This window comes from Phoca vitulina, unplaced genomic scaffold (assembly GCF_004348235.1).
Source record: "Phoca vitulina isolate PV1807 unplaced genomic scaffold, GSC_HSeal_1.0 scaffold46, whole genome shotgun sequence".
Classification (NCBI taxonomy): Eukaryota; Metazoa; Chordata; class Mammalia; order Carnivora; family Phocidae; genus Phoca; species Phoca vitulina.
The window spans coordinates 7,201,986-7,217,174 of NW_022589749.1; the positions used below are offsets into that span (position 1 = coordinate 7,201,986).

At 35.3% G+C, this 15,189-nt stretch overlaps 1 protein-coding gene and 1 non-coding gene across 2 annotated transcripts in view; both read left to right on the top strand.

The window, feature by feature from the left end:
- The first annotated feature begins 668 nt into the window (after positions 1–668).
- Positions 669–15,189, top strand: part of TMEM116 (transmembrane protein 116) — a 43,002-nt gene continuing 28,481 nt past the window's right edge. The window contains exons 1-4 of the mRNA XM_032431488.1: positions 669–741; positions 1,267–1,313; positions 1,756–1,819; positions 8,114–8,245. Coding sequence (XP_032287379.1) covers positions 694–741; positions 1,267–1,313; positions 1,756–1,819; positions 8,114–8,245 — 291 coding nt within the window. The 5' untranslated portion in view covers positions 669–693. The remainder of the gene's footprint in view (positions 742–1,266; positions 1,314–1,755; positions 1,820–8,113; positions 8,246–15,189) is intronic.
- Positions 1,534–1,637, top strand: LOC116649103. The gene has a single exon (XR_004302624.1). It is a non-coding gene; the product is annotated as a U6 spliceosomal RNA (small nuclear RNA).

A 15,189-nucleotide genomic window follows, 5' to 3' on the forward strand; every position in this document is an offset into this window, starting at 1 on the left:
ATAATTTGAGATTCTGGTATTCAGGCCATTTTTCCTACTATGTTATAAGCTCCTGGAAGTCTGGGTCTGTCTCTTATTTGTATCTTCTGTGGCACAATGCTTTATACAGAGTGGTTATATAAACATAAGTATATTAAATGAATCGTGTAATTTAATATATTTCTGGTGGGAATTTTTGGTACAGAATATTTCACATGTTACTATTAAATATGAGATATTAACACCTTCTCTTCACAGCTTTTCTTGGTATTATTAAAAATTTATTGATTGCTTTAATATGCAGTCTCTCTTTTCCATCACAGGCTTTTGTCCCTAAATGGGGCAAGTTTTAAGCAGACCTCCTTTCTTACTTATTTTTCTCTCCCTTTTTTCTGTTCCACTTCTCTCTTGCAGCTCTATTTATCTTTTCACCATTCTCTCTATTTTTTATTATTCCTGTCTCTTCCTCTTCTTACAATTCTTAATGCTTTTCAGAACTTTGTTTCCTTGTCACCTGCTCTTTCTATTTTTGTTCTTTCTGCTTGGCTTTCTCCTCCACTTGTCCCCACCTTCTTTCCTTGTCCTCAAGATACAGGGCAGTATTGGTAGGGAGGGGCCCAGCTGGGCTAGGGGTGGAGCCACTTGTTCAGTGCTTCAAGATTCAGAACCTGAGAAGGATTGGGCTGTTTAAGCATAGCTGGGGCTGAAGACCCTATGGCCTTCCTGCTGGAGGCTAGCATTCTGGAGGACAATTGGGACTTGGTGAGATTATAAGTTGTCTCTTTCTTTTTGCTCCCCCTTTCTTCCTCCTTGTTCTGTATTTTTCACTCGCAGTATCTCTTTACTACTTCTTCCTGTTTCTTTATTGCTTACTATTCTATTTTTTCTCTAGCTCTCAGCCGACTATATTTACTATTTGTTTACCTTTCCTTTTATCCATTCTTTTCACACATCTGTCAGTTCTCTCTCAAAATTTAACTTTTCCTGCCTCATCTTAATTTTATTCTTTCCTTTTTAAATCTTTTCATCCAACTCTCTTTTCATTTAGTCATTTTCTGTCCACTTCTCTGTTCTTTTTATCTTACTGTTTCCAGAGATGGAGCAATAAGAGAGGACACAAGGAGCCACCTTGCCTTTCCAGAGGCCTTTCTGCTCCTTCTCAGACTTGTAGGGTATTTTGATTAGACACTGAAGACTTTGTGCTCTGCACAGTTAATAAACAGTGAAATTGGAGTAAGGTTGGATATTAAATTAAAAGTTTTAATTTTATTCTCTTGTTTTATTTAGGTTTTTTCTGCAATACAGTGGATACAATTTGTTATGGCTACTCTGAGGTAAATTTATTTAATCTCATGTACTATGACTGTTTAAAGTAGTAGAAGCAAAGCTGTAGAATTCTAGAGTTTTCTGCATTTTCCCCCTGGGTATTTGCTTTTACTCTTTAGGGAGAAATGCTTTTCTTTACCATGTTGATATTTTCTGATTAATAAAATGTAACATCAACAATAACAAAAAAACAGATTGAGGAATGACATCTGAAAATCAAAGGACTTGGTCAACAGGATTGATTTGCAAAACCAGTAGGAATGATACAGAGAAGATTAGCATGGCCCCTATGCAAGGATGACACACAAATTCATGAAGCATTCCATATTTTAGAAAAATGTGCAATTTATTTTACATCTATTATATATCAGTAAAGCTATAAAAAATCATTAGGAAAAATGAAGGAGCCCCAATAGTCCTCTTTTAATGATTATCTTTTATCTCTGTCAGTGTTATAGGCTCAAGTTCACTTATTGCCTATGCCGTATTCCAGAATATACAGAAGTCTCCAGAGGTGAGCAAACTCTTTTTGTGTTGGATTTGAACTTTTAGTGACTTAGCTTTTGAAATAAATAAGAGAAGTGTGACCATAAATAATGGAATAATTCTGTGAATTACTTGTAAATTTGTCATTATGATACACTGAGATATTTTAGACAAGTCAATAGGTTTCCCTTTTCTTCTAGGTAATTATTTTAACTATAACTTTGAATACTGAGAGATTGCCTACTAAAAAGTACACTTTTTTGCTATTCATTGATTATTAAAGTTAGGAAACAGAGTTGTTTGAAGCCTCTAGTCACTCTAAGCACAGTATGGTCCTGCCAAGAGGTGAGTTTTCTGATACTGATATCTTGGTAACATTGCTAGTGGGGCTAGGAAATAGCTCAGAGACTTTGTTTTTCAAAAAGTATTAGGTTTGTTGCTCAGGCCTTCTAGGTAATTACAATTTAATGGTGAAAACAGAGTAAAAATACATCCTATGTAAAATTATTCATACCAAAAAGATCAAGTAAAAAAACTTTCCTTTTATTGAGGTATAATTGACAAACAAAAATTATATATATTTAAGGTATAAACAAACAAAAAACCTTCCTGATTGAGAGAGGACTAGGAAGAGAGATGTATTTCCTAGCTATGAAAAGATTTTAAGAGAAATGTAACAACTACTTCTCTAACCAGGCCAAATGGCACAAAATTAGACAAAATATAGTTCAGGATGTAAATGGGAGAGCTTTTGTATGTGGAAAATGTGATTGGGTTTTATTGGGCCCACTTTAGTAATCAAAATAGTTCTGTATGTTGAACACTTTCTGAGTTCCAAGTATGCTAGGTGCTTTACAAACTTTATCTTATTGGCTCTCATCACTTTCCCATGAGAAGGATGATATTAGCTCCATTTCACAGATAAGGAAATTGAGGCTCAAAGTCATGAAATAACTTGTTCAAATTTTATAGTAAGTAGCAGAACAGATTTTCAAAAGTCCAACTCTTAACTACAGTCCCCCTTCAAATTAAACACAGTATTTAGTATTTATTATATTCTAGACAGATGTGCTCAGTGTTTTAAATACATTTTTCATTTAATCCTTAAAACAACTCTGTGAGGAGGATATTACTAATCTCATATTATAGTGAAGAAATGGAATCCTAGTAAGGTTGAGGGACATTCCTAAGGTCTTATTTATAGCCAGTAAGTTGTTAGAGCTAGAATTTGAGTATAGGATTGTCTTGTTCCAAAGCCTTTCTCCATATATGCTTTTTAAGCCACTGAAATATGATACCTAATGAAGATAGGATTTTGAATTTCAGACATAGACTGTGACTATGTAAGTAAAACTGGAGAGTAGAAGTCTTGGTACTGTATTGTCATTGCCTGCCAAAGTAATCTTGGGCCACATATCTTTCTGTGATTCAGATTTCCCTAATGTTTGTCTCCTTTGCTGAAATTTGAATTCATACATGATTAAGTTAATAAAGTATTAGTTATGTAGTAGAGAGAGCTAAGCAGAGATTCTCAGTCTCTGCATTATTTATCTGTTGGACTGGATGATTATTTGTTATAGGGGGCTGTCTGCACATTAGGATGTTTAACAGACTTTATCCACTAGATGCTAGAAGCAAACCACCTCCCCCTACCTTTGAGGTTGTAAAAACCAAAATATCTTCAAATATTGCCAGATGTCTCCTGGGGGAGGCAGAATTTCTCCTGGCTGAGAACCACTGCTCTAAGGTGACTTCTGGCGTGACAGTGGGTCAGAGCTTTATAAAGATGTGGGATCTAGTTTGGCCTAGGATGTGACCTTTAGTTTCTCTGGCTTCAGTTCTCATACCTTTCACATAACCAGAGCCTAAAGGACCTTAGCAACCACTAGTTCACTGGTTCCCACACATTCTGTTTTCTTGGTGTAGGAAAAATTCCAATTTTTCCAGGTTAAGAATGTCAACCATCCTCCAGTTTTCCTTTTTCCTCCATCAAAGAATATTTTTAACAGCAAAAAACACGTGGAAGTAATAATCTGAAAAAGACCAAAATAGTCTATTAAGTTAAAAATAAATATGGTAAATTGGAGAAATCCATAGGGAATCTTTGAGGGGACTAGCTGATGAAACAATGACTCAGAGAAGCAAACTGAAGAGAGAAGAAAGTGGCCAGACTAGCCATTGTTAAATAACACTCAAGGCAGATACTTTATTACACTTACGTGACTTAATTTGCCCAAGAAGATCACTTTTGATATTCTTTGTAACCTGATTTCATTTGAATAGAAATATTGGGAAGCAGGGTTTTAGAAGAGTATTCCTATGAACCTCACCAGCACAGACTTGGACCTGAACCTCCCCAGGGAAAGCCTTTCACACAATGCACGTCCTCCCTTCCCTACCCCTTATCCTGCTCTTGATTTAAATTAGGTACAAATTAGGCATTTTTAAAAAAAGATTTTATTTTTTTATTTGTCGGAGAGAGAGAGAGCACAAGCGGGGGGGGGGGCGGCAGGCAGAGGGAGAAGCAGGCTCCCTTCTGAACAAGGAGCCCGAAGCGGGACTCGAACCCAGGACCCTGGGATCATGACCTGAGCCGAAGGCAGACACTTAACCACTGAGCCACCCAGACATCCCTACGCATGTTTTTTAAAAAGAGTTTTTGCTTTCATATTTAGGACTACGTCTTAGGCTTTTATGTGTCTGCCTAAGTACCGCACACTGTGCTTGATTGCACTTCCCTTAAACCATGGGCTATACCGAACCTTTCTTTGTATTACATTCAACATAGTATCTTGTGAACATAGGCAGGGTGAAATTTTTCTTGATTTCAGTAGGTACTCGGTTAATTTTTGTTGTTTACTTGATTGACTTTATCTCCTGTTACTAGAACTCATTGTTTTCCAAGCATGGGTGAAGTTATATAAACCTCTTTTTATCCTCCATTTCCCTGCCAAAGACTTCAGGTATGTTTTAGTGGCAAACAGCTCTCTCTGTATAAGGCTATTTATTGAATCAATGACCATAAATAAAATTACATTCTTGCTCACAAAAGTCTCTTGGCTGCCTTTCTCCTCCGGAGTTTATTTTGTGTTCAGTTTTAATTTTTTACCCATTAACAGTTATAAACTTGTGGAAGGTCATGGGCCAGTAGAATCTGTGAATGTGCCATCTGGTTGGAATTTTAGTAGGCTTACCCAGAGCAAAGGCTATATATGGTAAAAATAATAATAATATCTGATATTTATTAAATGTAGTTTAAAATGTTATTTCACTTGTTTTTGTATCTGTTAGCCAAAGCAACTTGACCATTTACCCCTGTTTGCAAGGTATAGCATCTTAGCTTTCCTCTCATTTGGAAGAGGGGAATTAGAAAACTTCCCTTTTGTACAGGTGAGATTAGTTTTTATATTAGGTAGTATGTGATAATAACCTAAAAAAATTTTTAATTTACTTTTTTTGTGATATATATCAGATATGGATTAGAAAGCATAAAACTTGTATGTACTGCTTAAAGAATGATTATAACCACTATGGACAAGAAATAGAAATTGCCTGTACCAAAATGCTCCTTACTGGTCAACCTACTATGCTCCTTACTGGTCACAAATCTCATCCTCACTTCTAGAGATAACCACTATCCCGACTTCTGTGATCATAATTTCTTTGCTTTTATGTACAGTTTTGTCAATGTATGTATCTTTAAACAATTTAGTTCAGCTCATTTTTTAACTTTTTGTAAATGGACTAATATTGTATGTATTTTTTATATAGTTTTGTGATTTGCTGTTTTTTGTCAGTGTTATTTGTAAGATTTATTCATGTTGTGTAAAGCTCTGGTTCATTTCATTTTCACTGATGTTTAGCATTCTGTATTTTGAACATATCATAATTTATGTATCTATATTGCTATAAATAATCTTGTCCATGTCTTCTGGTGCACACATGCAAACATTTCTCTAGTGTATTTACCTAATGACGGAATTGCTGTAGGAGAGGCATATCTCCTAGATAATGCCAAACTTTTCCTAAATGGTTGTGCCAGAGGGTATGAAAGGTCTCATTGCTTCATGTTTCCATTAATCCTTGATATTGTCAGACTTTAAAAATTTTTACCATGAATGTAGAATTTTTTTTCTCATTGTGGATTTAATTTTTCGTTTCCTTGATTACTAATGATATTGGGCATATTTTCATATGTTTATGACCATTTGGATTTCTTCTTAAGTACCTGTTCACACCTTTTGCCTATTTTTTTCTACTGGGTTTTTTTTAATTGCTTTGTAAGAGTTTTTGTTTGTTTTTGTTTTTAATATTGTTTTGATACCGGTCCTTTGTCAGTTTTATGTGTTGCAAATAATCTTCTCCCATTTTGTGGCGTGTCTTTTTCTTTATGGTGTCTTTTCACACATTTTTCTTTTTCACTGGTTGAATTTTTCAATTACTTCCTTTTAGAGCCTTTTTGTTTTGTTTAGGAAAAATTTCCCTGGCCAGAAGTTGAAGACATTCTCCTCTATTATCTAAAAAAAATTTTTTATGGTTTTTGCCTTTCACATTTAGTTATTTAAACCAGTTGGAACTCATTTTTGAGTGTGTGAGATAGAAAGTAGGGGTCCACTTTTATTTTTATCCATATAGACCCCCAGTTATTGCAACATCATATTTTGAAAAGACTATCCTTTCTCTCTTGATCCAGAAAGCCGCCTTATGGGTTGTCTGGCTGGCTCAGTCAGCAGAGCCTGCAACTCTTGATCTCAGGGTTGTGAGTTTGAGTTCCACATTGGGTGTAGAGTTTACTATAATAATAATAACAATAATAATAAAAATGTTCAAAAAAAGCCATTTCTAGGGGCACCTGGGTGGCTCAGATGGCTTGGGTCATGATCTCAGGGTCCTAGGATCGAGCCTCGCGTCGGGCTCCCTGCTCAGCGGGGAGTCTGCTTCTCCTTCTCCCTCTGCTGCTCCCTCTGCTTGTGCTCTCTCTCGAGCTCTCTCTCTCTGTCAAATAAATAAAATCTTTTTTAAAAAGCCACTTCTATCATGTATAAAAAGTTTTTATTTATGCTTAGGTTTGTTTGAGCTCTGATTCTGTTTCATTTGTCTATTTGCTTATCCCTGTGCTAGTACCACAGTATCTGCACTCTAGCTTTATATTAAGTTTTGCTATGTGTAGGACAAGTCTTCTTTTTCCTTTTTCATTAAGAATGTCTTGGTTATCTTTATATTTTGTATTTCTATATCAGATGTAGAGCCAGCTTGTCAACTTCCACAAGAAAATATGTTGAGATACAGTTGATATTGCATTTAATCTATATATCAGTTTAGGGAGAACCAACATTTTTGTAATCTTAGGTCTTACAATCCATGAGCATAGTATATTTCTTCACTGTAGATCTCTTTTGGTGTCTCTCAATAAACATTTTATAATTTTCTCTGTAGGCTAACCAATACTATTTTTAGAAATGTGGGAGTAGGTAGGCCAAAAGGGGAAGAATACTAGAAAGTGATAAAGAAGGACAAACTTTACTGATGGGGTCAGAAATTGAAAAGCAGCTTATACAATTCATACTGATGTTTTTCCTACTCTGAGTTTTCATTGACAAAATTAAGATGAATAGGGTCTGAGAATCTAATGTATAATGTGGTGACTATAGTTGATAACATTGTGTTGTATAATTGAAATTTGCTAAGAGAGTAGAACTTAAATGTTCTCATCAAAAAAAAAAAAAAAGTAAATGTGTGTGGTGATGGAGGTGTTAACTTGGGGAAATCCTTTCACAATGTACATGTATATCAAATCATCCCATTGCACACTTTAAATATCTTACAATTTTTCAATAAAGAAAAGAAAAAGAAAAATGCAAGTTAAACTATATTAAGATTTAAAAAATCTGTTTTTTTTTCTTGAGTCCTTAACCATATCCCAAAACTCAGCTGATGATCTCATTTCCTATTGTTGGATGTTGGCTGTGCAACTAGAGCACTTTTAATTTTCTATTTGTGGTGTGTCTCCCATCACAAAATTTCTTATCTGCCCATTTTTTCCTTTGTCCCTGTATCTGAGGAAGGAATATGTTTATGAGGAAGAAGTTCCAATGCTAGTCTATCCATGAGTAGTCTGATTCCAGGACAATTGGGATAGTTGCAATTATATATTCCTTCCTACCTGGAGTATTCCTTTACATTCCCCACAGTCCACCAATGACAGAGACCCCAGAAAAATGGTGCCCAGGTTTCTACTAGAAAGGTACAACATAAAAATAATTGATTGTTACATTCTCCTAGCTACATCATTTATGAAATGAGGCTCTTGTTGCTTTGACAGATAAGGCCACTCTTTTATCTGAGCTTCTCTGACCTTCTCCTGGGGATATGCTGGCTCATTGAGGCACTTCTTTATGGAACTTCAGCAGCCAATAAGGACATTGTCTGCTATAACTTGCAAGCAGTTGGACAGGTGAGTGGTACTAGACTGTGACTGTATCTTGTAAGACAGGTATACTCAGACCTAAATAGAAAGCAAAGATAATCCATCTTGGTAAGTGGGGCCCTTTTGTTTGTTGTTACACTTTGAAACAATAGCTCTTAATGGTTTTCCATGTTAAAAAACACTACTTGTTTATTATAGAAAGGGTGGAAAATTCAGAGAAGCAAAAAGATAATTAAAATCACCCATAATCACCCACAATATTTTATATGTATTATATATCTTTCCAATCTTTTTCTCTGTAGGTATATGCATTTTAAAACAAGTAATTTTTTGTAAATGCTTTTTTTTTAACATAGCATGAGTGTATTTCCATGTAATGAAATTGTCTTTAACAACATCTTGCGATTAATGCATGGTTTTTATTAAAAGAATATAATAAGCAGTGGCTTAAATTGGGAAATACTGCGTATCATTATGTATGGATTATAGATCTTTCACAGATTTTATCAGTAGGTTAACCCACACAGTGCCATCTGTATATAATGTTTCTTATATTTCTCAGACTTGCTATGTGAAAAAGTAGAGGTTAAAATGCAATCTGTACTCACTGTTACGTGTTTCCTTTGAGATTTGTTACTAGAGGGAATATTTCTTTCAGTTTAGTAGGAAAATAATAACATGTAATTGGTGGTATGAAATCCATGTACTAATATAAGTTAACTATCTCATATGAATTTTAGTATCATAGAAACATACTTTATTCAATCCTCCTAATATCTCATAAATTGAGTAACACTGTATTATTTTCTCAGCTAAGGAAATAACATAGCTTTGGAAGTAAAAAAAATCTGCATAGAATTCTGAACCCAGTTAACTTTGTAACCTTAGGCAAATACTTAATTTCTGAACTTAAGTCTCCTAGTCTGTAAAATGGTCATTAATAATATTTACCTTGTGCTTGGCATAGGTATGATTGTTTCTTTTTTTTACAACTTTATTGAGCTATACATACAATAAACAACATATATTTATTTATTTAATTTTTAAAATATTTGAGAGAGGGAGAGAGCATGAATGGGGGGAGGGCAGAGGAAGAGGGAGAAGCAGAGCCTCCACTGAGCAGGGAGCCCGATGTGGGGCTCAATCACAGGACCCCAAGATCATGACCCAAGCCAAAGGCAGATGCTTAACTGACTGAGCCACCCAGGTGCCCCTACACCACACTATTTAAAGTGTACAATTTTATCTTTTTTAATATATGTATACCCCTATCAAATCATTACCACAATTAAGATAACAAACATTTCTATTTCCATCACCCCCCAAAATCATTTCAAGTTTATTTTCCTTTACCTCATGGAGCATATGAATGACAGTAGTTGCTTTTAAAAATTTTAGTTGGATATATCCAATATCTGGCTATTTCTAAGTTGGTGTTTGTTGATTGTCTTCTCCCACGATAATGGGTGACAAATTTCTGTTCTTTGTGTGTCAAGTAATTTAGGATCTCATCTTGGACATTGTGAATGCTACATAGCATAGACTCTGGGTTCTTTTGTAATTCTCTGGAGAATGCTAATGTTTTTGCTTAGCAGACAGTCAACCTGATTAGGTTTAGAATGTGAATTTCTTTTTTAAACAATTTTATTTATTTATTTGAGAGAGAGAGAGGGGGCAGGAGATGGGGGGGGATCAGAGGGAGAATCAGACTCCCTACTGAGCAGGGAGCCCAATGCGGGACTTGATCCTGGGACTCCAGGATCATGACCTGAGCCGAAGGCAGTCACTTAACCAACAGAGCCACCCAGGCACCCTAGAATGTGAATTTCACTTCATCATTTTTAGGTTCAAGTTCTCTAAGCCTAGTTCTCTAAGCCTTAGCTATGCTGGTTTTGGGCTGTCATGTGCATGTATAGTGTAGTGGTTAGGTTGAAACTTATATGGAATCATACATCTGCTTTTCTTGCTCTGTCACTTTTGGGATTCCACCCACACTTTCCTGCCTGAAGGGGGACATTCTCTGGTTTATGTGGCTTAGAACATAGGTTTCTGTTAGAGTTTTAGGTGCCTTCATTGAGAAGCATCATGATTGGGATGCACACTTGAGGAAAAGCTGTAAGAGAGCAAGAGAGAAAAGTTTGGGAAACTCACTTTTGTGCAGTTTGCTTCTCCATATTTGACTCCTTTGTTTGATTTTTACTTTTCAGTCTTCAAGTAGTTAATTTTTATATTTTTCCCAGAGTTTTTGTTTGTAATCAATGGGAGGGATGGGCTGAAGAGGGCTAAAAAGCACTAGCTTATTTAGTTATATTTATTTATTTATTATTCATTCATTTATTTATTGAGCGAGAAAGAGCATGTGGATGGAGAGGGGCAGAGGGAGAGAGAATTTTTTTTTTTTTAGAGATTTTATTTATTTGAGAGAGAGAGCACAAGCAGTGGGGGGAGGGCAGAGGGAGAGGGAGAAGCAGACTCTCTGCTGAGCAGGGAACTGGACATGGGGCTCGATCCCAGGTCCCTGAGATTATGACCTGAGCTGAAGGCAGATACTTAACCAACTGAACCTCCCAGGTTCCCTGGAGAGAGAATTTTAAGCAGGCTCCATGCTCAGCTTGGAGCCTGATGCAGGGCTCGATCTCATGACCCTGAGATCATGACATGAGCTGAAATCAAGAGTCCATGCTTAACCAACTGAGCCACCTAGACACCCTAGCTTTATTTTTTTAATTGTGGTAACGTGCATAACATAAAACCATTTTAATCATTAAATTTTTTTAAAATTGTGGTAAAAAACACATAACAAAATTTATCATCTTGACATTTTTAAATGTACAGTTCAGGGGCGCCTGGGTGGCTCAGTTTGTTAAGCATCTGCCTTCGGCTCAGGTCATGATCCCAGGGTCCTGGGATCGAGCCCCGTGTCGGGCTCTCTGCTCAGTGGGAGCCTGCTTCTCCCTCTCCCTACCTCTCTCCCTGCTTGTACTCTCTCTCTATGTCAAATAAATAAATAAAATCTTTTAAAAAAATCTTTAAATGCACAGTTCAGTGATATTAAGTACATTCATATTGTTGTGTAATTATCACCACCATCCATCTCCAGAAATTTTCATCATCCCAAACTGAAACTCTGTATCCAATGATTCCACTTCTCCCACCAAGCACTACCATTCTTTCTGTCTGTATGAATTTACCACTCTAGTTACCTCCTATCAGTGGAATCATACAATATTCATCCTTTTGTGTCTAACTTATTTAACTTAGCTTAATGTATTCAATGTCCATCCATGTTGTAGCATATGTCAGAATTCCATTCCTTTATAAGGCTGAATAATATTCCTTTGCATGATTATACCACATTTTATTTATTCATTCATCCATTGATGGACCCTTGAGTTACTTCCATCTTTTGGCTATTGTGTATAATGCTGCTTTGAACATGGGTGTACAAATACCTGTTTGAGCCCTTGCTCTTAATTCTTATGAGTATATATCTAAAAGTGGAATTGCTGGATCAAATGATAATTCTATGTTCAATTTTTTGAGGAACCACCATATTGTTTTCCATAACAGTGGCATCATTTTACAGTTCCACTGCATAAAGTTTCTAATTTCTCCATATCCACATTAACAGTTGTTTTCTGGTTGTGTGTGTGTGTGTTTTTTTTTAAATAGCTATCCTAATGGAAGTAAAGTGGTATAATGTGGTTTTTGAGTTGTATTTCTTTAAAGATTAGTGGTATTAGTGATGTTAAATATCTTGTTGTGTGCTTGTTGACCATTTGTATATCTTCCTTGAAGAAATGTTTATTCAAGTTCTTTGTCCATTTTTAAATTTGTTGTTGATTTATAGGGGTTCTTTATGTATTATGAATATTAATTTCTTATCAAATACATGATTTATAAATATTTTCTCCCATTCGTTCATAGGTTGCTTTTTCACTCTGTAGATTATGTCTTTTGATGCACAGAAATATTTAATTTTGATGTAGTCCAATATATTGTTTCTTTTGTTACCTGTGCTTTTGATGTTGTATTCAAGAAATCATTGCCAAGTCCAATGTTGTGAAGATTTTCCCCTATGTCTTCTGCTAGAAGTTTTATAGTTTTACTTCTTAGGTTTAAGTCTTTGATCTATTTTAAACTAATTTTTGTATATGGTATAAGGTAAGTGCCACCTTCATTCATGTGCATGTGGATATTCAGTTTTTAAAATAACATTTGCTAAAAAGACTGTCCTTTCCTCACTAAATGATCTTGCCACTCTTGTTTTAAATCATATGATTTATATGTGACATTTTATTCCAGGCTCTTTATTCTGATCCATTAATTCTATATGTCTGTCTTTAATTGTTTTTTTTTCTTTAATTGTTTTAATTACTGTTACTTTGTACTAAGTTTTGAAACTGGGAAGTGCAAGTCCTCCAACTTGGTTCTTCTTTTTAAAGATTGTTTTGGCAGCCATCAAAAAAAATGAAATCTTGCCATTTTGCAATGACGTGGATGTAACTAGAGGGTATTATGCTAAGCGAAATAAGTCAATCGGAGAAAAACAATTATCATATGATCTCACTGATACGTGGAATTTAAGAAACAAGGCAGAGGTTCATAGGGGAAGAGAGGAAAAAATGAAACAAGATGAAAACAGAGAGGGAGACATAAGAGACTTTTTTTTTTTTTTTAGATTTTTTTATTTATTCATTTGAGACACAGAGATACAGAGAGAGAGAGAGAGAGGGAGAGAGCATGAGCAGGGAGAGAGGCAGAGGGAGAGGGAGAAGCAGGCTCCCCGCTGAGCAGGAAGCCCAATGCGGGGCTCGATCCCAGGACGCTGGGATCATGACCTGAGCTGAAAGCAGACGCTTAACCATCTGAGCCACCCAGGCGCCCCAGACAAACCATAAGAGACTCTTAATCTTAGGAAACAGAGGGTTGCTGGAGGGGAGTGGGGTGGGGGAATGGGGTAACTGGGTGATGGACATTGGGGAGGGTATGCATTGTAAGGAGCACTGGGTATTATATAAGACTGATGAATCACAGACCTGTACCCCTGAAACAAATAATACATTATATGTTAATTAATTGAATTTAAATTTTTAAAAAAGATTGTTTTAGCCAAAACAATCTCAGGGTCCCTTGAGGTTAGGTATGGATTTTAGGAGGTATTCTGCTGTCATTGGATGGAATGTTCTATACACGTTGTTATGTCAGGTTGATTGATAGTGACCTTCAAGTCCATTAAATTCTTGCTGATTTTCTGTCTACTTATTGTATTCATTGGTGAGAAATAGTGATTTTCCTGATAATAATTGTGGGTTTATCTATTTCTCATTTTAGTTCTATTAGTTTTTGCTTCATGTATTCTGAAGTTCTCTTCTAAGGAGTATACAAATTTAAGATTTTTATATTCTCTTGATTAGATGAACTAGTTGCCATGATGAAATGACCTTTATCCTTGGTAATATTCTTTGCTCTGTAATTTCCTTTTTTTCCTGATATTTATATAGCCATTTCACCTTTTGTTACTGTTTTGTTGTTTCACTTTCAGTTATCATTAGCATGGTATATCTTCTTACCTCCTTGTAAATTTAAATTATTTGTATATTTTTATTTAAAATGCACTTCTTGTAGGCAGCATATATTTAGGTCTTAGTATTTTATCCAGTCCAACAATCTCTGCCTTTTATTTGTGGTTTTTAGGCCACTTACACTTAATTTGTACTATTTTATTTGAATCTATCATTTTACTCTTTGTTTTCTGTTCTGTTACTTGTTCCCTTTTCTTCCTTTTTCTGCCTTCTTTGGCTTAATATACTATTTTTATTATTACCTTTTATCTCCTTTGTTGGCTTATTAGCTAAAACCCTTTGTTGTGTTACTTTAGTGGTTGTGTTACAGGATTCATAGTATACATTTTAACTTATCATAGTTGAAGTGATATCATATCTCTTCACATATAGGGTGAGAATCTTACAATGTAATACTTTCATTTCTCCTCTCCTGGCCTTTATGCTATTGTCATGTATTTCTTATATGTATACTGTAAAGCTCACAATATATTTTTATATTTGCTCAAACAGTTAATTATCATTACAGAGATTTAAATAATAAGAAAAAAATCTTTTATACTTACTATTTCCAGTGTTCTTCATTCTTTTGTGTAGATTCAGATTTTTGTGTGATACCATTTTTCTTCTGCCTGAAGCATACTCTTTAACACATCTTATGTTGTGGGTCTGCTTTTCTGTGTTTGAAAATGTCTATTTTGCCTTTGTTTTTGAGAGTATATTTGCTGGGTATAGACTTTCTAGAAAATTTTAGTACTTTAACATATTGCTTCACTGTGTTTTTGCTTGAACTGTTTTCCTTTAAGAAATCTGATACTATATCTTTGTTCCTCTCTGCATCTTTTTTCCTCTGGTTGCTTTTAAGATTTTTCTTTTAAAAATGAATAATTTCGAATGCTTGGATGGCTCAGCTGGTTAAGCATCTGCCTTCAGCTCAGGTCATGACCCCAGAGTCCTGGAATCCAGTCCCACATCAGGCTCTTTGCTCAGCGAGGAGTCTGCTTCTCCCTCTGCCTGCCATTCCCCACTGCTTGTGTGTGTGTGCACTCTCTCGCTCTCTCTCTCTGACAAATAAATAAATAAAATCTTTAAAAAATGAATAATTTGATTATGATGGGCCTTGGTGTCATTTTATTCATATTTCTTTTCCTTGGGATTAATTGAGCTTTGTATCTATGAGTTTATAGTCTTCATCAAATTTGGAAAGCTTTTGTCCATTATTTCTTCAAATATGTTTTCTGTTTCCCTTTCCCCCACCACTTGTACTCCTTTCAGGCATCCTATTACCTATATATAATGCTGCTTGAAGCTTTCCCACTGTTCATTGATGCTTTTTCAGTTTTTGGATTCTTTTTTTTTGCTTTGTTTTTCATTTTGAATATTTTCTATTATGCTTTCAGATTCATT